Here is a 21,791-nt window from a genome sequence, read left to right as displayed (position 1 = left end):
GTTAAAATTGGTTCAGTACAATTTTTTCCTTAAAGTCACAGCTTCCAAGAACTTATCAAAAATGTTAAGTGAAGACTAAATATACATTTGTTAAAATATTAAATTGTTACATTTATTCCCATGAATACTTTACAGAGGATAAATTGAAAGGTAGTATATAAAACACAAAATAATTATTTTACAACATTCATCACCCAGGTCTTAATAAAGTGGCAATAGCATAGGCATGCTAACATTGAAAACTCAGTGTTTATTATATAAGATTAAATTTCATTCAGTGAAATTGGGATAAACCTGAAATGGACATTTACCATTTCCCTGAATAAATCTTTCTTAATAACACTTTCTTTACAGCATCCTTTACTTGTTTGTTTCTAAGACTGTAGATGATAGGATTCAAGAGTGGAGGAACTATGGTATAAAGTACAGAAGGAATAATGTCCTGAATTGCTTCAGAGGTTACAGAAGGCTTTAAGCATACATAAGATATTGAACTGAGGAAAACAGAAACCACAAGGATGTGAGGAATACAGGTAGAAAAGGCCTTTCCTCTCTCTTTGCTTGAAAACTTGAGCACAGTAGAAAATATGCGACTATATGATATAGCAATGAAGATAAAACAGCCCCCACAAACCACAATTGCAGAGACAAGAATCAAAATCTCATTGCTGAAGGTGTCAGAGCATGACAGCAGTAGTAGAGAGGGAACATCACAGAAGAACTGATGGACCACATTGGACTGGCAGAAGTTGAGTCGGAACGTGTTGCCAGTGTGCACACCTGAATACACCAGCCCACTGAAAAGGGAGAGAAGTGTCATCTGGACACAGAATTGGTGGTTCATTATAACTGGATAGCGAAGGGGCTGGCAGATGGCCACATAGCGGTCATGGGCCATGATGGTTAGAAACATCATCTCTACTATTGCAAAGTAAATGACCAAGAATATTTGAGTTGCACACCCAGCCACAGAAATGGCCCTGTTGTTAGTGAGAGAGGTGACACAGGCATTGGGGACGGTGACAGATATATAGCAAATGTCTAACATGGACAAATTTCTGAGGAAGAAGTACATGGGTGTGTGAAGGTTCTTGTCCAGTGTGGTGGCAGTGATAATGAGAAGATTCCCTAAAAGTGTGATTAAGTACATCAGTAGAAATAGTACAGAGTTCAGCAACCTTAGCTCCCATTCATTACCAAAGCCTTCCAGGAGAAATTCAGTCACCATGGTGTAATTGGTCATTTTCCTAAAATACTGCTTGGCTGTTAAAGCAAAAGGGATGAAAAAGAAAACATAAAAATGATTAAACAATTACACACTTCAACCTGACACTGTTGGTTTTGATGATTACAAAACTTTCTCTAATCTTTTGACTTACTTGACTACTCCTGATAATATGGCACAGTGTTAAAGACCAGGTTTTTCAAACCGTTTTTCATGCATATGTGTAGAAATGTTACTGAAATTCAAAATATCCAGCCTAAGAAATTTAAACTTTCACAAACACTGTTTTGAATTAGTTAATAAATGTTAAATTTCTGCAAGAGAACAGAATCTCAAAGACAAGTTTTTAAAGGAATTGAACAACATATTTGTGCTAGATGTGATATACAATAGAGGTGTTACTCAGTGATCTTCATATGGTGGGTGTCATAAAGGATCATAACTTGCTTAGGTATACTTTTTTGAAAATAAGTGAAGAAACAGTGATTAAGATTTCCCACACATTTGTAACATTCAACATTGTGATGAATTCCAAGTGTAGTATCAGTAGATTTATATTGTGCATACTTACTTAACATAATATCTTTTATACAAAGCTATTTATTTCACTTTAAGAAAATAATTTCTTAAAGCAATGAGTTGGAGGAAATTTAAATAGACTTTCCCCGCAGCTAGTTGAAAAGTAAATGCTCTAATTATTTAAAGCTTATTTTTTAAAATTTATTTATTTATACAAGAACTGGGGTACAGGCCCATATGTGTGGGAGGGTGAGAGGATTCACCAGAGACAGAATGGGGAACAGAACAGGCAGATTGACCGAAGTACACTGCTGAGGGGAGCAGCAGGCAAGACAGGAGAGGTCTGCTATGCCATCTGGGAATCTCCCCAGCCAGAAGGGATTGAAGCACTGCGGAGGCTACGGACAGCTTCACAGTGCTGTGCTCATGTTGCCTGCACCATCAGGGAGACCCTTATTTAAAGTTTATTGGGAAAGATATTTATGTTATTTTATGAGGAAATTTAATGAATTTTTTATGACACATTTTTTTAAAGAAGGTTTTTTTTATTTATACATAATAAACTGGGGTACATGCTAGAAGTGCAGTGGGTGACTGACTGAAATACATAGCTAAGGGGAGCAGCGGGCAAGAGAGGAGAGTTCTGCTGTGCCATGCCAGTAGCTTCCTGGCCAGCCAGGGTTCAAACTTGGGCTGCAGTGGCTGCGGATAGCTTCACAGTGTGGAGCTTAACCCCTTCCCCACCAGGGAGTCTCCAGTATGACACATTTTATAAATATTTTCTATACACTCCTGAACAACCTAGAGTGAAAGAGTTGTACTTATTTCATTAGAGAGGATAACATTTTCTATTTTTATCTTTAAGTATTGGTTCCCATGTTTGCATTAATTTTCTCAGTAATTAAAATGCTATCTAAACATAATTTTTACAATATCTCACAATCTACCACCGAAATAATAACCTATAAGATTTGCATATAAACCGAAACCCACTTGTTGTCCCCCTCCATTTCCTCCTAACAAACTATCTTCTCAGGAACTATTTTTTTAATTCCCTGCAGTTTAATTACCTCCATTAGTTCTTGACCATTATGGTTGCTACATTTATTGCATCACTATATCTAATGGTAGCAATGCCAATTATAATTTATTGATAAGTTTTAATGTATAGAAATATCAATACCATAATAATACTCAGGCACTCTTTCCAGAACTATTTACTATAAAAATGTATCAAAATGTAATTGAGCTTTTGTATTCCAAACATGTTTATTAAAAGCTTTTTCAACCTAAGATCTTCTCAAACCTCATATTTAATGATTCTGAAATCAGTGTCTCTGTGGCAACTTTATTTAATGATCTCACTACATTTCTGGAAATTTATTACAATTTCTGTAAAAATTCCCTCAATAACTATGTTTATATTTATTAACTTGATTGTAGTGTGATTTTACAATGTTTTTTAAATATCAAAGCATCATGTGTGTACTTAGATGTATACACATTGTCATATATAAACCAATGAATTCCTAGGGAAAACAGTCTTCTTAAATGGATTCACTGTATTTACTTTTCTCTAATATTCTACCATTTTCCATAATGTTTTACTCATTGATTTTATTTGCATAATGTTCAATATTCATCTGTTTTTAAAATGTTCTTATTCCATTGACACCTCTCCTTATTTATTATTTTTATTTTCATTCCCATTCATTTTAAAAATGTATTATCCCACCTTCCTGGAGGTGCAAGGGGTTGAGCGCAGCACTATGAAGCTATCTGCAGTGTCTGCAGCATGAGTTTGATCCCCTGGCTGGCCAGGGAGCTACCCACATGGCGCATCAGACCTCTCCTGCCTCACCCGATGCTCCCCTCAGCAGTGTATTTCAATCACTCTGCCTGTTTTGTTCCCCACTCTGTTTCTGGTGAATCCTCTCACCCCCCACACTTCTGGCCTGTACCCTAGTTCTTGTATACATAAATAAATAAATCTAAAAACTGCATTATCCATAAATCCTAATAACAATTTTGCCATTATTGATTGTAATATACCTGAAAGAGATTTTGCCAATTAAATACTTAAAAGTCTGAAATAATATTTCCTCTTCAACATAATTTCTTTGTCAACATTTTTGCATTCTGTATCTCACCTTTACTGCAATCTCTGCAGGAAAATGCACTTTCTATTTATATTTTCTAGAATATTTATGGAATTTCATGTGTTCTCAGAGATCTTACAGTGAGTATCACCAACTATTTTGGTGAAATAAATCAGAAGGAAAAAGAAAAATATTGGATGAATATTATAGCAGGAATACAGGGGAACCAACTAAGACATCAGTGTAAAAAAATAACAGAAACACAAAACACAACAAAACAAAAAAAGACAATTATAAACAAGAGACATCCTACAGGGGAGGAGGAGGGAGAGGGATCAGACTGAGGAAGGGAGTAACACATGGGACTGTGGTGACGGTGCACAGGTACATTGTGGACTACACCTGGGTGGGGGAGCAAATATTGTTTAAAAATGAATAATCTTTTTTGATTGTTATGTTTATAGCAGCACTATTTACAATAGCTAAGCTATCGAAACAACCCAAATGCCCAAAAATAGATGACTGGATCAAGAATATGTGGTACATATACACAATGGCATATTACTCAGCAATCCAAAAAAGATCATTGTTCATTTTGGATGGAGTTAGAAGGGATCATGCTCAGCAAAATAAGCCAGAAAGAAAAGGAAAAATACCAGATGGTCTCACTTATAGCAGAAATTTAGAAAACCTAAATAAGGGACCAGAAAAAAGAATAACTATAATACAGAAAAAATCAAAATCAACAAGCAACTATAAACCAGAGACACACTACGGTGGGGGGGGGGGGTGGAGAGGAAGGATTAGGGTCTAAATAAGAGGGGGTGCAATTGTATGGGGAACATAACCAAAATGAAAATGCATACATTGTGCAAAAATGAAAAATGATGTAAGAATTATATAAAATAAAATATTAAAAAAATGAACAATGCTGAAAAATAAATAATTAAAAATTATAAAATAAAAGTTATCTAACACAAGGGCCTCTCTGGTGGCGCAGCGGTTGAGCGCTGGGTTGCGAAGCTGCCCGCAGCCTCTGCAGCACCGGTTCGATCCCCTGCCACCGGCAAGGGTCCCACATGGTGCGCAGACCTCTCCTGCTGCCCACTGCTCCTCTCAGCAGTGTAATTCATCACTCTGCCTATTCCTCTCTCCGCTCTGGCTCTGGTGAATTCTCTCACCCTCGCGTGCCTCTGACTGTACTTGTATAAATAAATAAATCTATTTATAAATAAATATTTATTTATAAATAAATAAATCTATCTAAATTTATACAATACTTGGGCCTCCCCTGGTGGCGCAGCGGTTGAGTGCTGAGCTGCGAAGCTGCCCGCAGCCTCTGAAGCGCCGGTTTAATCCATGGCCACTGGCCAGGGTCACACATGTTGCGCAGACCTCTCCTGCTGCCCGATGCTCTCCTAAGCAGTGTATTTCGTCATTCTGCCTGTTCTGTTCCCCGCTCTGGCTCTGCTGAATTCTCTCATCCTCCCACGCTTCTGACTGTACCAAGTGCTTGTATAAATAAATAACTAAATCTTAAAAAGAAAAAAATATATATAAAAAAAATAAATAATTGTATACAGTGTTTGTATAAATAAATAAATCTTTAAAAAAAGTTATCTAACACAAAAAAATGATTTATTTATTTATGCATACAAGAACCAGGGTGTAGGCTAGAGTTGGAGGAGGTGAGAATATTTACCAGAGACAGAAGGGGAGCAAAACAGGTAGATCTACTGAAATACACTGATGAGGGGAGCATCAGGCAAGACACTAGAGGTCTCCTGCACCATGTAGGTTACCTCACTGGCCTGAGATCTAACTCATGAGTCAGGGGCTGGGGACAGCGTGACTGCACTGTTTCTTTAACCCCTGTGCCACCAGGGAGGCCCAAGCAGTCCATGCTATTAATGGGATATTTATATCTTACTCTTCACAATGAATGTACAAAATTCAAGTTATTTTCAAAATGTCTGTGTGTTATTTTTTCTGCACCCTTTTCCTATTCCTTTCCTATACAAACCAGAGGTTTTCACTGAGTACACCCCTCATTCTCAATGAATCTAGAATTTTTTTTTGATGATATGATTCCTTTTTCATCTTTATGCATAATATCATTTTTCATTATGATCTACCAATTAATGCACAAGTTTTACTCTGAAATCTTCTTGATAATGTCCAATATATCATTCTGATTTTATTTTTGTTTAAAACACAAAATACTGCTTTTAATTAATTTGTTGTGTGTTTAGAGATCTCATATATGTTTAAACTTCTTAGATTTTAGACCACATATTATTTACTTTTTCTTTTAGTTTAGGTAAATTACTATGTGCATATTAGTTAATATAAAATCATGTTAATAAAGCTTGTTCACAATGTATATTCTTTTTTTCCTTTCATTTTATTTTTTAAATTAATATTTTATTTAATATAATTCTTACATCACTTTTCACTTTTACACAATGTATGCATTTTCATTTAGGTTATATTCCCCATACAACTGCACCCCCCCCCATTATTTTGACCATATTCCTTTTTCCCCTCTTCCTTCCCCCCCTCAGTGTGTCTCTGGTTTATAGTTGCTTTTTTTAAAGGATATCTTTTTTATTTTTCTATAAAAGAACTGGGGTATAGGTCAGAGGTTTAGGGGGGATGAGAAGATTCACCAGAGATAGATTGGGGAGAAGAACAGGCATATCTTTTGAAATATACTGTTAAGGGGTGCAGCAAGCCAGACAGGGGTGGTCTGCTGCGCCATGTGGGTCAGCTCCCTTCCAGGATCAAACTCAGGCTGTCAAGGTGGGCCATCACTATGGTAGTCCTGAGACTTAACCCCTATGCCAGCAGGGAGGCCTACAATGCATATTCTTTATTCTCTTATGTAGAAATAACTGTATCATAAATGACATCATTATCATTACATTATGTACATTACATAATCACATATGTGTATTTTATAGAATCACACATATAATCGTATATACATAGTCATAAGTGTGTCTGAAATAACAAAACTCATGCTAAACCCTTGATAGGGTAAGGTCTTAATCCTTCAAAAAATAAATTTTGATTGAATTGGGATTTTAGTAGTCTAGGAAATCATGTTATGGTTATTGTAAGGGCTTGATTCCAGTGAAGAAAAAATATAAATTTAAGAACAATTAAGTATGATAAATTATTGAGGAAAAAAATGGATCATACACAAAAATAACTGTCGGAAATCTGCAATACTTTTAACCTTCCACAAAATCTTAAATGTAATATATAATGTGTGTTTAAAACTTTGAAACTGGCCTCCCCAGTGGCGCAGCACTGCAGACCTCTCCTGCTTCCCCCACTGCTCCCCTCAACAGTGTCTTCTGTCCATCTGCCTGTTCTGCTCCCTGCTCCTCTTGTGAAGTTTCTCACCCTCCCACACCTCTAACCTGTACCCCAGTTCTTGTATAAATAAATACATCTAAAAAAAAAAACTGAAAAAGTTAAAAAAAAAGAAAACTTTGAAACTAATATAGTACCAATACAGACTATTGCACTTTAAGTCATCTTCTGTAAATTTCTTTCCAACATAATTAAGTACATTGTCCTCTAATTAATTTGAATTAAGAAAATGTGGTTATTGTATTATTTCATTTAATGATTATTTACTTTTGTTGGTGTTTGTGTTTCTGTATTTTTGTGTTTATTACAAAACTATACATAGATTTTTTTTATATTTTAGTTAGCTTTACAGCGTAGCTTCAAAGTCAAGGTCAAATGTAAAACATAATGAAAACTACTATTGACAATATAATTCAAAGTTAGAACTCCAGATATTAACAGCAAAAAAAAAATGATTGTTTTTGTGCATATATGTATTAAAATAACAATATTATTTACATATTTTGAAGACTATGATGTTAATAACTGTTTTGTGACTCATAACCAAAACCAACTTTGATATAATTTACAATAATTGTTTATTGAAATGCTTCTATTCAAAACAATATAAAGGACATACAAACAAAACAAAGATTAAGTATAAATGAAAGTTAAGAGTTATAGTTATAGAAAGAAATTAGTATATTTCTCCATGTCATAAATATGAAATAGGACTGCCTAAAGTGTATTTTTCTGTTAGTGAAATACAAAAAAAAATGTGTTAAAGTAGCATGGTTACACTTTTAATGCTCTTTTGGATATTTTTAAATAAGAAAATGTGAAATAGGGCTTTATAGTAACTTTTTAAAAGATCACCTTTATTTATATATTACAAATAAGTGTTTTTTAACTAACACCTGGTCTTATTTAAAAAAAAAAAAAAAGGTTGTTCATGGGTTTTTGAGAAATGGTGAAATAAATTTTATTACCTCTCATAATTGAAAATGTTATTAAAAATACTTCACAACTGTTTGGTGTATACTTACATATATGACCCAAGTGTACATACACACAAATTTACCTTTATCATAAAATTATAGAAATGACTGAAAAAGACAAAAGACTAATTATTAGGACAACTAGTTGAGACTGGTTAATTTATTATAGTTCAATAAGTACCTAAAATAAATTAAATTATTTTATTTAATATGTATCTGTATTAAATCGATACATGTATATATGCATGTATCTAATTTTGTTTTTTAACATTATGTTTTATAACCCAATATTAATGCCCTTTGTATTCTCTGGATGTTCTGTATGTAATTTTGTACATTTTCCAAGTTTAGAAAAGTAAAAGTCATTTGAACAGAAAAAAAATTTGAACAATTTGTGACAGTATAAAGAAACAATTACAAACAAATTTTAATTTTTGTATATTGACAGGACTACACAATCTTCAAATATATCACTGTTGTGGCATTTGAAATTATAGCTACAATTATAAACTATTCAATGAGATTTCTCTGTGTTGACTATTTTTTTCAGATACTTATTTCCTGACTGAACATTTCTTTTAATGAAATGATTAATTGTCCCACAGAAAAAGATATCTGGTCATTGCAGTTATGTTCTAACCACAAAGTACACATTAGTTTATAATAGGTTCTTACCTTGGAGAGAAGAACACAGATTCTCTTGTTAGTATCTGCAAAGCAAGTTTTAAAAAATGTTTAAACAGAATTTCTATGCAGGCAAATTTTTGAGAATATCTTCAGAAGACCAAGGAATCATTTTTATGTTATATAAACAGGTCAGTCATGTTATCTTTTACTAAAAATGTGAACACCCATGATATTACCACAAAGCCTCTGGGGACCTAGTCCTTACTATCCACTGAGAGCAGGTTCCCCAAGGTTAATTTCAGGAAATTAATGATTTTCACACCATAGGTGAATAGGACCCTATTAAAATACAAGTGTGTTGACAAAAGTTTGACAGACGGAAATATTTTTACCTGTGCATGTTTGTAAAGTATTGTTAAATTAAGGAACTAATGTAATTAAGGGACATAATTGATCTTTCATTTTTTTTAAATCAGGGTAATCTTGATTTACACTTTTGCATATGATGTAGAGACATAGAATGAAATCTAGAGCTGTAAAAGCCTTGCTACCTTCCACCCAGACCCCATCACAACCCATCTGGATTAGTGAGACCCTGATCATCACTGAGGTAGGAGGGAGTGACACTGTAGGCCATGTGGCTACCCAAAGCCACTTCCACAATAGGTAAGCTCTCCTATGTTATGGGAGAGAAGCCACCCTCAGCAAAGCCCCATCTACAGCAGCAGGGTCCTAAAGCAAATAATGAGGAGAAGGAAAACCCTTAAACATTGGGTACATGAGTCCTCAGGAGAATCATACAACACACTGAGAGAACAATTTTCTAAAACTCCACTACAAAATCATGAAAAACCCGGTTTTCCTATCAAATATAGTTTAATATTGCCATGATAAATGAATTCAAAGAAATCAAAGAACACTGAGAAAATTAATAAAAACAAGTGAATGTTCTTAGAAATAAATTAAAAACAACAGAACATTGAAATTGAAGCTCAAAATAAAACAATGAAAATTTGGGATATTCAAAGGGAAAGATAGGACATGCAAAATTCAGATGAAAGCTATGGAAGCAACATAAACCAAATAGAAGAACAGATAAGTGAACTGCTGCTGTGGTTACTGCTTTATTACAAAATGTTTTGGGCCTCCCCTAGTGGCTCAGCTGTTGAGCACAGGGCTGCAAAGCTACCCACAGCCTCCGCAGCACTAGTTTGATCCCTGGCCACCATCGAGGGTTCCACATGTCACTGGCAGACCTCTCTTGCAGCGCCTGCTGCACCCCTCAGCAGTGTATTTTGTCAGTCTGCTTGTTCCGTTCCCCTCTCTGGCTCTGGTGAATTCTCTCACTCTCCTGCGCTTCTGACTGTACCCAGTGCTTGTATAAATAAATAGATAAATATTAAAAAAAAAAAAGACTTTAAAAAAAAAAGTTTTGTTTTGAAATGAGATCAAGTCTGGTGTATGGAAGCTAACCTTGTTCTTATGAAATGTCCTGGGGCCATGCACATAGGCCTAGTTTTCAATTTTTGGCTTAGGACTTTTGTGTATGGAGAGATTCTGGTGCGTGTGTGCGTTTGTATGTGTGTGTGTGCATTTCATGTAAGTTTTTTTTTGTTTATTTTTTGGTTCCATAGGAAGTGAACATTCTATTCTGGCCAAGGGTCCTCTTGGACAAATTCTAACTGACCAGAACAAGTTCTAGGAAGCATGTTTGTTTCTTTTATTGTAACATTGCTGTGGTATTCATATGGACTGCACAGGAGTCAGAAGGAAAATGGTCAATTGATGAATCATTGAACTATCTCGCTATTATACAATTGGAAGTTTTTTTTTTTTTTGACCTGGCAGATCCTCAACAAATTAGAGTTAGAAGACTCAGATTCTCATTTGATGGTGCTAAGATGGTTAATAACCTTCCCGTTACACTGATGACCACAGTGGTAGCCTCATTCAAATGTGCACTGATGGTGCTGGGGTGTCTGCACATGCTCCACAGTTCTCACAGCCTGATAGGAATGGACAACTTCCCCTTCAAATACCACACAGAACACCCAAATTGGTGAAAATAGATGTGAAAGATAGTGGTAAGACATATCCCTCTGCCAATCCACAATGGCTGGACTGATGAACAGGAACTACATGTAGGTTCATATACCCAATTTTCCAACACTGACCTCCTGAAATAGAAAAAAAAAATCATCCCTCTATACTGGCATATTCTCAGAGAATAGATTATTTCATTACTTTTAATTTTGCCTCCCTTCGACCTATGTGTGGACTTATAAATAAACTATGTTATATACAATGTTAATATTGGATAGGCAGAGTATGACTTTAGGGAAAGGTAATATGGAGGTTCATCAAATCTACCAGGGGATCCAGAAAACCCAGAATTGGAAAGGTCTGTTCCAATGGTAAATCCTAATTGAGACCGCAACTCTGTTGGAATTAAAAGACTATAACACTAAAATATGGACTTTATAACAGGACTAAGAAAGGGAATGCTTAAGCAAAATAGTTAAGGTAAGATGCTAGAGTTTCAACAAAAGGAGATAGTGATCCTTCTGAAATTCTGGAAAAGATTATTCTATCAAGCGTGGCTCATTAAAGACCTCAGTGTTACTCACGGTAACTGAATTACAAATTGGAGGAAGTGGAGGAATATTGGAAAAGATAGTGGTGTGCAAGTATTTTCTCCCATTCAGTAGGGTATCTTTTCATTTGCTTGCTTTCTCTTTTGTTATACATAAGTTTTTAAGTTTGGTGTACTTCAAGCTGTTTTTATTCTCCTTGCATTCATAATGGACCTAACTGATGACAATTAATTGAAAATAACATTGCAAGAAATGTATTTTCAGGAGTTGAGGGGAAATGTGGGAATAGGTATGAATAAGCACACAAGGTGGATTTTTGGTGTTGAACATTCTCCAGATATCAGTACAAAGAGATATGATTGATACATGAAATTAGTCCAGACCAATTGAATGTGCAACAATGAGAGTGATACATGACATAAACTGTGCACTTTGAGTGATGTTGTTATGACTGCTGAGATTCATCCATTGTAGCAGTGGTACCATTGTGATGGAGATGCTGACAATAGATATTAAGCCTATAATGGCTTGATTTATGTGGCTACTCTATGGTATATTCCTCTCAGTTTTGCTATACACCTATGACTGTTTTGAAAAGTCTTAAAAAATCTATACTAGCAGTTACTAGTTGGTAGCAGGGGTAATTTCAAAATTTTGTATGTGGTTGATAACTCCAGTTTTGATAGCTGAATATAATTCTGGAAATTGATTGGGCAACAGTGTGAATCTAATTTCAATTAGTGAATTTATAATTAAAATGGTTAAAATGGCAAATTTGGATGACAAATATTTTGCAATTAAGAAGCAAAAACAAAAACAGAAAAATTAATATTGTATCTTTTTAATATTTGCTAAAAATACAGCTGAATGATTATATAGCTTGTAAAACAAAATGTTTTGTGTTCTTACAAAAAGTTCTTGTCCTTCCAACATAATAAAATATTTATGAAAATACTAGCTACAACAGGCAGAAGTTCATGTAAATATTTGATAGTTATAATTTATCATGTACCATAAACTATCATCTGATTGAAAGTATTTTAAATTTTTGCATATAAAATTTATATAGGGCCTCCCCGGTGGCGCAGCGGTTGAGCGCTGGGTTGCGAAGCTGCCCGCGGCCTCTGCGGCGCCGGTTCGATCCCCGGCTGCTCCCCGGCCACCAGAGGAGGGTCCCACATGGCGCGCAGACCTCTCCTGCCTCCCGCTGCTCCCCTCAGCAGTGTACTTTGGTCCTTCTGCCTGCTCTGCTCCCTGCTCTGGCTCTGGTGAATTCTCTCAACCTCCTGCGCTTCTGACTGTACCCAGTGCTTGTATAAATAAATAAATCTTAAAAAACAAAAAACTTAAAAAAAAATTATATAAATGAAAAACTGTTCTTTATAGATAAAATTTGTATTTCCTTAATTTTAAAAATATATCGTTATTTATCTTGTTATTTTTAAAAAATATTTATTTATTTATGCATACAAGAACTGGGGTACAGGCCAGAGGTGTGGGGGGGAGAGAGGATTCACCAGAGACAGAGAGGGGAACAGAACAGGCAGATCGACTGAAATACACTGCTGAGGTGAGCAGCAGGGGAGTCAGGAGAGGTCTGTTGCTTCCATGTGGGTTTCTCCCTGGCTGGAGATTGAACTCGTGGCACAGTGGCTGCTGATAGCTTCATAGGTTGAATCTTAACACCTTGCACCATCAGGGAGGCCACTTATCTTGTTATTTTAATTTGATAAGTATTTATTTGCAGCATTCATGACATTGTAAATATTTTGTGAATCATGAACAAAACTGACATATTTCTTGAATTATATGTAGTTATAATAGAAATTGCTAATTTCATTTTGCACACAATAAATGAAAAAAATAATCTAAAGAACAAAGTGTTTATTAATGAAACTGATTATATAGGAAAATCATAATTTTCAGTGTTAAGTCTGATCTCTAAAACCTAAATGGATTTCATTCAAGTGTCAATACCAATCCATAAAAATTTGCATAGACTCATTCAGGGTAAATCCGAACAAATCAGGATAAACATGAAATTGATATTTATTATTTTCATGAGTAAAACTTTCTTTTTTTTCTTTTTCTTTTTTTAAAGTTTTTTTTATTTTTTTAATTTATACAAGCACTGGGGTACAGGCCAGAGGTGCGGGAGGGTGAAAGAATTCACCAGGGACAGAGAGCAGGGAGCAGAACAGGCAGAAGGACCAAAGTTCACGAGGCAGGAGATGTCTGCCCGTCATGTGGGAATCTCCCTGGCTGACCGTGAATCGAACCGGTGCTGCAGAGGCTGCGGACAGCCTCACAGCACTGTGCTCAACTGGCTGTGCCACCGGAAAGGCCCAGTAAAACTTTCTTAATAGTATTTTCCTTAAAGCTTCCTTTACCTGTTTGTTTCTAAGACTAGAAAATGATAGGATTCAAGAATGGAGGAACTATGGTATAAAATACAGAAAGAATCATGCCCTGGACCATTTCCGTGTTTTCTGAAGGTCTTAGATACACATAAGTGATAGAAGTGAGGAAGACAGTCACCACGAGGATGCTCTCTATTTGAAAACTTAATCAGTGGAAAGTATGTGAACATATGACATGGTGATATAGATAAAGCAGCCACCACAAACATCCATAGAAGACACAAGTATTAAGAGCTCATTGCTAGATGTGTCAGAGCAAGATTGCCATAGCAGTGGGGGAACATCACAGAAGAACTAATGGACCACGTTGGACTGACAAAAAGAGAGGCGAGGGTCTCCCCGGTGGCGCAGCGGTTGAGCGCTGGGTTGCGAAGCTGCCCGCGGCCTCTGCGGCGCCGGTTCGATCCCCGTCTGCTCCCCGGCCACCGGAGGAGGGTCCCACATGGCGCGCAGAACTCTCCTGCCGCCCGTTGCTCCCCTCAGCAGTGTGCTTCGGTCCTTCTGCCTGCTCTGCTCCCCGCTCTGGCTCTGGTGAATTCTCTCACCCTCCCACGCTTCTGACTGTACCCAGTGCTTGTATAAACAAAACAAATAAATAAATCATAAATAAATAAAAAAAAAAGAGAGGCGAAATGTGTTGCCAGTGTGTGCGCCTGCATAGAGGAGACCACTGAACAGGGAGGCCAGTGTTGTCCAGACACAGAATCTGTGGCTCATTATGACTGGGTAGTGGAGAGGTTGGCAAATGGCCACATAATGGTCATGGGCCATGATGGTGAGTGTCCGGAGCCGCCTGGAGCATGCGCCGTGTTGCGTAACACACGTGCCATTAATTAGTTTTCGCTTTACCGTTTGCCTGCTGAGAAACCACAGGTGTTTCCTATTAATCAAATGAGACTGGGAGGTACGATGGGAGGAGCTACCAGGATATAAGAAGAGAACCACGAGAAGGTCGAGAGGTCATTGCGAGAGGTTATTGTGAGAGATTATTGCAAGGATTATTGCGAGAGGTCATTGAGAGAGGTTATTGCGAGAGGAGCAGAGAGAAGGCCAGGGAAGTAAGAAAGTCAGGGAAAAGAAAGTTATGTAAAAGTAGTAAAAGGAAAAATAAAGAAGTAAACGCTAGCGTCAAGTCGTCAAGCCCCTCATTTCAATCCTCAGCCCTTCTCTTCCCGTGCCTACGAATCCCGCGGGTCGGGACAGGTGGCGCCCAGCGCGGGGCACGAAGAAGAACGAAGGAACCGCTGAAGGACCAGCTGTGGTGAGCCGGCAAGTAAAGTAAAGTAAAGTAAGGTAGCTGGGATTCATGGGCAATTCAATGTCCAAGGGGCAGTTAGTTATTTCCCTGGAAGCTCTACTAAAAGAGTTTGGGGTTCCTCTCAGTAGAAAAATTCTTAAAGGATTTGTAGAGACCCTTAGTATTACTAGTAAATGGTTTCTGAAGCAGGATCAGGTTGATAGTGACAATTGGAATAAGGTGAAAGGAGATATTGTCTTGCATCAGCAATTATATGGCCTTGAGTCTCTTCCTTGCACTACTTTGACGGTCTGGGGAGTGGTGGGAGATGCTCTTAATGCTGGTGGCACTGCTGCCGTTCAGTTAGCCACTGAGGCCGTCAGGACAGCGAGACAAATGGAGGAAGATAGAAGTTCCATTGTGAGTTCTACATCGGTAAGTCCCCCTTCCTCTACTCAAAAAATACCAACAGCCCCTCCCCTAGATTATTCTACTGATGAGTCGGGAGGAGACGAGGAACAGGATGAGAAAGGCTTCGGTTGTTATAAGCCAGGGAAGCGTAAAAGGAGATGGAAAACACCTGGGGAGCCACCTCCTGCGCCACCTCCTAGAACACTGGACAGGGTTGATCTTCCATTAATGGAAAGACTGTGCCCTATGATGGAAAGAGCCCTGGTTTCCCAGGCTCCTAATTATGCTTACCCAGTCCTGGAAGGGACAGATCCTCAAGGGGTGCTTACTAGAGTACATGTCTCCATCGACACATTCTCTGGTTTTCTTTTCACCTCCCCACATTGCGGTGAAAAGACTTCTGATGTCCGCTCACATTTGTTACAAGCATTTGCGGTAATGGGCCGCCCACGTGTCATTAAGACAGATAATGGTCCTGGTTATACCAGTAAGGCTTTTGCCTCCTTTTGTGCGGTCCATCGCATTGTGCACAAAACAGGAATTCCATACAACCCGCAGGGGCAGGGTATAGTTGAACGTGCTCATGGTTCTCTGAAAACTATGCTTTTAAAACAAACAGGGGGAGAACACTCCCCCAGGGACCGTTTGACTACAGCTCTCTTTACCCTTAATTTTTTGACCCTAGATACCCAGGGGCGGTCAGCTGCTGATCGGCACTGGTCGCCAGACCCTCGGAAGGTCACGATGCTGCAAGCGAGATGGAAGGACCCAGTTAATAATGAGTGGCAACCACCCGCACCAGTACTAATACAGCTGCCTGGCAGCATTTGTCTTTTCCCACAGGATGCAGAAGCACCCCGATGGATTCCTGCTCGATTGGTTCGGTTTGTCAATATACCTGACCCTGCTAACATTGATGACACAAGCGTCCCAGATGTTAGTACGATGGGCGATTGTGCATCAGCTGCCGTTTTTGCTCCTCATTGATCATCATGATTCCACTTTTCCTCAAGTATTTGCCACTAATCTTACTATTGGTCTGGCTTCCAAGCCATTGGATAGTGCCCCGTTGGGCCAGGATGAGGTGAAATTATTTAATGGCATTTATTCTGTAAACATTAGCTCTACCATTGAATAATTTGTTAGTATTCAGAATAATAGATTATAGAGTTTGTCTGCTGCTGTCTGTCTGTCCCCTCCTTTCTTTTCTGTTCTCCCCAATAATGCAGGAGATGCCACTGGGTTGAGCTGTTCAGCGGAGACTTGCCCCCTCTCTGCCTCCTGGGCCCGGAGTGCGGAGAGAGCGATGATCGCTGTCTACCTTCTATTTTAGTCATACCCGTGGATGTTTCTGCACATCTTTCTCCTGTTCTACCTAGGAGGAGACGTGATTTTGGCATCACTGCAGCTGTTGTCGCTGTTTCAATAGTGGTGGCCGCGGCTGCCGCCACCGTTCGTCACTCAAACTGCTGCAAATGCTGACACTATGGACAATTTGGTTGCCGATGTTGCTTTTGTGTTATCAACATAGCAAGATATGAATGAACATTTATGAAATGGACTTTTGATGCTTAATTAGCAGATAGCTCTGATGTAAAAAGAGATACACACTTTTGTTAACTGCTCACATGCATTGTAACTTTTTGTACAGTTTTATTTGTGTAATTCCTGTTATGGTGAAAAATATGTTTATGGAAGAAAATAGGTTAAATAGTGTAATCAGAGGACCTTAGAACCACCAGCTCCTGAACCTGACCTCTCAATTGGCGAGACAGCTCATAACTGTTAACAACACTCGGGTTACCCTGTTTCGAGTAAGGGTCTCATGGCCTGGTTTAGAGGACTCCTCCCAGAGTTGCTATTTGTGCATTCGGCATATGGTTTCTCCGTCGGCTACGGAGGCGAAACAAAAAACGTGCTATTGCGGTCAGGCAAGTACTTGGCTCCATGGTACTTGACCAGGACTCCCCAGTGGCATCCGGATGGGTCAACTTAGCCCTAGAGAACCTGAGAGCCAAAGACGGGTAAGAGTGTATCCGTCCAGACCAACCTAAGACAGCGGTCCGGACCAAGTGCGCCGGATTAGCGATGACGGGTAAGGCTGGTCACGGAATATGCCAACCTAAGACAGGCCAGGTGTCTCATTTAAAAGAAAAAAGGGGGAGATGTCTGGAGCCGCCTGGAGCATGCGCCGTGTTGCGCAACACACGTGCCATTAATTAGTTTTCGCTTTACCGTTTGCCTGCTGAGAAACCACAGGTGTTTCCTATTAATCAAATGAGACTGGGAGGTACGATGGGAGGAGCTACCAGGATATAAGAAGAGAACCACGAGAAGGTCGAGAGGTCATTGCGAGAGGTTATTGTGAGAGATTATTGCAAGGATTATTGCGAGAGGTCATTGAGAGAGGTTATTGCGAGAGGAGCAGAGAGAAGGCCAGGGAAGTAAGAAAGTCAGGGAAAAGAAAGTTATGTAAAAGTAGTAAAAGGAAAAATAAAGAAGTAAACGCTAGCGTCAAGTCGTCAAGCCCCTCATTTCAATCCTCAGCCCTTCTCTTCCCGTGCCTCTGAACCCCGCGGGTCGGGACAGGTGAGGAACAGAAGCTCCACATATGCACAATAAATGACCATGAAGATCTGAGTAGCACTCCCAGCCACAGAAATGGCACTGTTGTCAGTGAGAGAGTTGACACAATCATTCAGGACAGTGACAGAAATGTAGAGCATGTCCAAGATGACCATATTTCTGAGAGGAGGTTTATAATTTGAAAAATATTTAGAATTATCAATATGAATACCTCATTTAACTAATCAGATATAAAGATAGTTTATAGGCTTTATTATTTGATCTTTGCTTCTGAAATGTGAGGCACATATGTTAATAATATGGCACCTAAATGAAATACATTATATTGAAATTAATTAAAATTATATTTATAAAATTTATAAACTAAGATATATACAAAGTAAACTTGTGAAATACATCTGGAAGGTTAAAATTTGTGCATTAAATGATAAGTAAGGAAATGGGGGTTACAGTCAACTTTTCCATTATAGAGCAATTTCCTCCTCTAAAATTTTTGGTATACATTGATTCATTTTCCATATGAATTTTGAAACATGCTCAATATCAAATTATTGTAGTAGAATTCTTATACAATAATGTATACCAAAAAATGTCATGTTCATTTCTGTGGTTACAGTTTTTTTTTTTTTTAATAATCAATTAGTGTGTAATATGTATGAATCATATATAACACACTTTAAATATATATACATATTATATTTAATATTTCCTCAATTGAATAACATCTAAATGTAGTGTTGTTCAGTTTTCTCAAGATGGATGAATGTATTTGTCCTACGTATTGATATATATTTGAGATTTAGCTCATTGTTTTGTAAAAAATGGTATTTTGATTATATTGGCCCAATTATTTGCCTTTAAAAGACATGTATAATAGGGCCTCCCTGGTGGTGCAATGGGTTAAGACACAACCTACAAAGCCACCCACAGCCACTGCAGCATGAGTTCGATCCCCTGCCAGGGAGGTACCCACATGGTGTAGCTGACCTCCCCTGACTTGCCCACTGCTCCCCTCAGAAGAGTGTTTCAGTTGATCTGCCTGTTCTGTTCCCCACTCTGTCTCTGGTGAATTCTCTCACCTCCCACACCTTTGGCCATACCCCAATTCTAGTATACATAAATAAATAAATCTTAAATAAATTAATATAAAAATATATGTATAATAATAGAGGTCTGCTTTATCTCTGTCACAGTGCCTAGGTCCATCACACAGTCTTTAACCAAAAATAGTTCTATATCATTTGTGGGTGCGTGGTGCAAGTCTTTTTTGTGGTTTTATTTGCTTGTACAAAACTGGCTGTGCTCACAGTGATGTCCTGTAACTAATATGTGACTATTTGCTGCCCCCTACATTATCAGCTCATTATATGAAAAGGTACCTGAGCAGACATGGCTGCTACTTGGCTCAAGTGGGGTTGGTTCTCAAGTACATCTGTGACATTCTCATTACCATTCTGTAAGTCAAAATTTGTCCATTAGTTCTATAGATCCCCCTCGTTACTCAAGCACTTTTTCTTTTTTTTTTTAAAGATTTATTTATTTATTTATTTATACAAGCACTGGGAACAGTCAGAAGTGCGGGAGGGTGAGAGAATTCACCAGAGCTAGGGCGGGGAGCAGAACAGGCAGACTGACGAAGTACACTGCTGAGGGGAGCAGCGGGTGACAGGAGAGGTCTGCGTGCCATGTGGGACCCTCGCCAGAGACCGGGGATTGAACCGGCGCTGCAGAGGCTGCAGGAAGCCTTGCAACCCAGCGCTCAACCTCTGAGCCACCGGGGAGACCCACTCAAGCTCTCTTTTACAAAGAAATTCCTTGCTGAGATTGGAGCCATAATTGTCACGGCATCTTTGAGTATTGTGTGTTTAATTTCCATTTTTTTTTTTAATGTATCAACATCTTCTCCATGTTTCTGAAGATCCCCTCAGTGGAAGGAAGCTCAAAGACCTTCTCAACTTGTATTCCCCATCTTGTGTTTGTTACTATTTTCCTTAACACAGAATCTATTGCTTATCTAAAGACAGTGTCAGAGACCCTTCTGTTTGGAATCTGGTGGTGTCTGATCAGATTTTATTATCTAGTATTTAACATCTAAATATATTACCAACATAAAAACAACTTTATATAATTAAGGTAAACCTGGATCATATGTATTATATGTATTCAAAATTATCTAATTTGTCTATGAATTGTTTTAATCTTGTTTGGGTTAAGTGACATGCTTAGTAAGTTATTTATTTATTTATTTTTAAGGATTTATTTATTTATTTATTTATTTATTTATAGATTTATTTGTTCAAGCATGCAAGAACCGGGGTATAGGCCAGATGCATGGAGGGTGAGAGGATTCACCAGAGACAGAGCAGGGAACAGAACAGGCAGACTGACTGAAATACACTGCTGAGGGGAGCAGCGGGCGAGACAGGAGAGGTCTGCCCTGTCTTGTGGGATTCTCGCCATCTGGCCAGGATTGAACCTGCGCTGCAGAGCCTGCGGACAACTCCACAGCCCTACACTCAACCACATGCGCCAACAGGGGAGGCCCTAAAGATTTATTTTTTTACACATACAAGAACTGGGGTACAGACCAGAGGTGCAGGAGTTGAGAGAACTCACCAGAGACGGAGTGGGGGACAAAACAGGCAGAATGAAATATACTGCTGAGGGGTAAAACGGGCAACATAGAAGAGGTCTGCTATGCCATGTGGGTCAGCTCCCTGACCAGCAGTGGACAAACTCTTGATGCAGAGGTGGTGCATAGCTTCACTGTGCTGTGCTTAACCACTTGCACCACCACAGAGACCCCTAGTAAGTTATTAATTCAATGTTTGTTTTGTATAATTGTCTAACACCTGAAAACTAGTACCAATATATCTCCATAATCAACTTGAGATTTATGGTTTTAACTCAAAAAAAAAAAAAGTCTACATAAGTGCATAAAGAAGTTGCAAGAGAAAAGGAAGTCAATGGTGAAGAGAAAAATTTTTATAAGAAGGTAACTAGAGGATAATGAGGAAGGCAATTTACTGGGGGAAGTGAGACTACTAGGTAACTCATTAATTTTGTTTACTCTCCTGATTAATGAAAGAGTCCACTGAGACAACTTAAAGAGGGATAATACCTATATCATGGGGGTTCCAGAAGGAGAAGAGAAGGGCATAGTAAATTTATTTAAATAAATAAGCACTGAAAACCATCTCAATATTGGAAATGAACCGGATATTTCAACCCAAAAAGGTCAAAGATTTCCAAATAAAAATAACAACAGGCACACACTCACACCAAGCACATTACAATAAAGTTGCTGATGCTGGCCTCCCTGGTGGCACAAGAGGTTAACACACAACCTATGAAGTTGTCCACAGTCTCCCCAGAAGAAGTTTGATCCCCCGCTGGCCAGGGAGAACCCACATGGTGCAGCAGACCTCTCCTGTCTCACCCACTGCTCTCCTCAGCAGTGTACTTCAGTCAATCTGCCTGTTCTGTTCCCCACTCTGTCTGTGGTGAATCCTCTCACCCCTCCCCACACCTCTGGCCTGTTCCTCAGCTTTTGTATGCATAAATAACTAAATATTTATTTTTTTTAAAATTTACTTATTTATCCATACAAGTGCTGGGTACAGGCCAGAGATGCGGGGTGGGGGTGAGGGGCAGGGGTGAAAGGATTCACCAGAGGTAGAGTGGGGAACAGAACAGGCAGACTGACTGAAACATA

At 38.4% G+C, this 21,791-nt stretch overlaps 1 protein-coding gene and 1 pseudogene across 1 annotated transcript; both read right to left on the bottom strand.

Annotated features, from left to right (window-relative positions):
• Positions 1–307: 307 nt before the first annotated feature.
• LOC119242866 (olfactory receptor 14C36-like) lies at positions 308–1,243 on the bottom strand. The gene has a single exon (XM_037508312.1). It carries the CDS (start codon positions 1,241–1,243, stop codon positions 308–310), a length of 936 nt encoding a protein of 311 aa, XP_037364209.1.
• A 165-nt stretch (positions 1,244–1,408) lies between these two features.
• Positions 1,409–19,924, bottom strand: LOC119242865 (olfactory receptor 14C36-like; annotated as a pseudogene).
• Between the last annotated feature and the right edge of the window lie 1,867 nt (positions 19,925–21,791).

This window comes from Talpa occidentalis, unplaced genomic scaffold, assembly GCF_014898055.3.
Source record: "Talpa occidentalis isolate TD23 unplaced genomic scaffold, MPIMG_talOcc4v2.1 talOcc4.13, whole genome shotgun sequence".
NCBI classification, from domain to species: Eukaryota; Metazoa; Chordata; class Mammalia; order Eulipotyphla; family Talpidae; genus Talpa; species Talpa occidentalis.
Note: the sequence above shows the minus strand (reverse complement) of the source record. Positions and strands in the feature narration are given on the sequence as shown.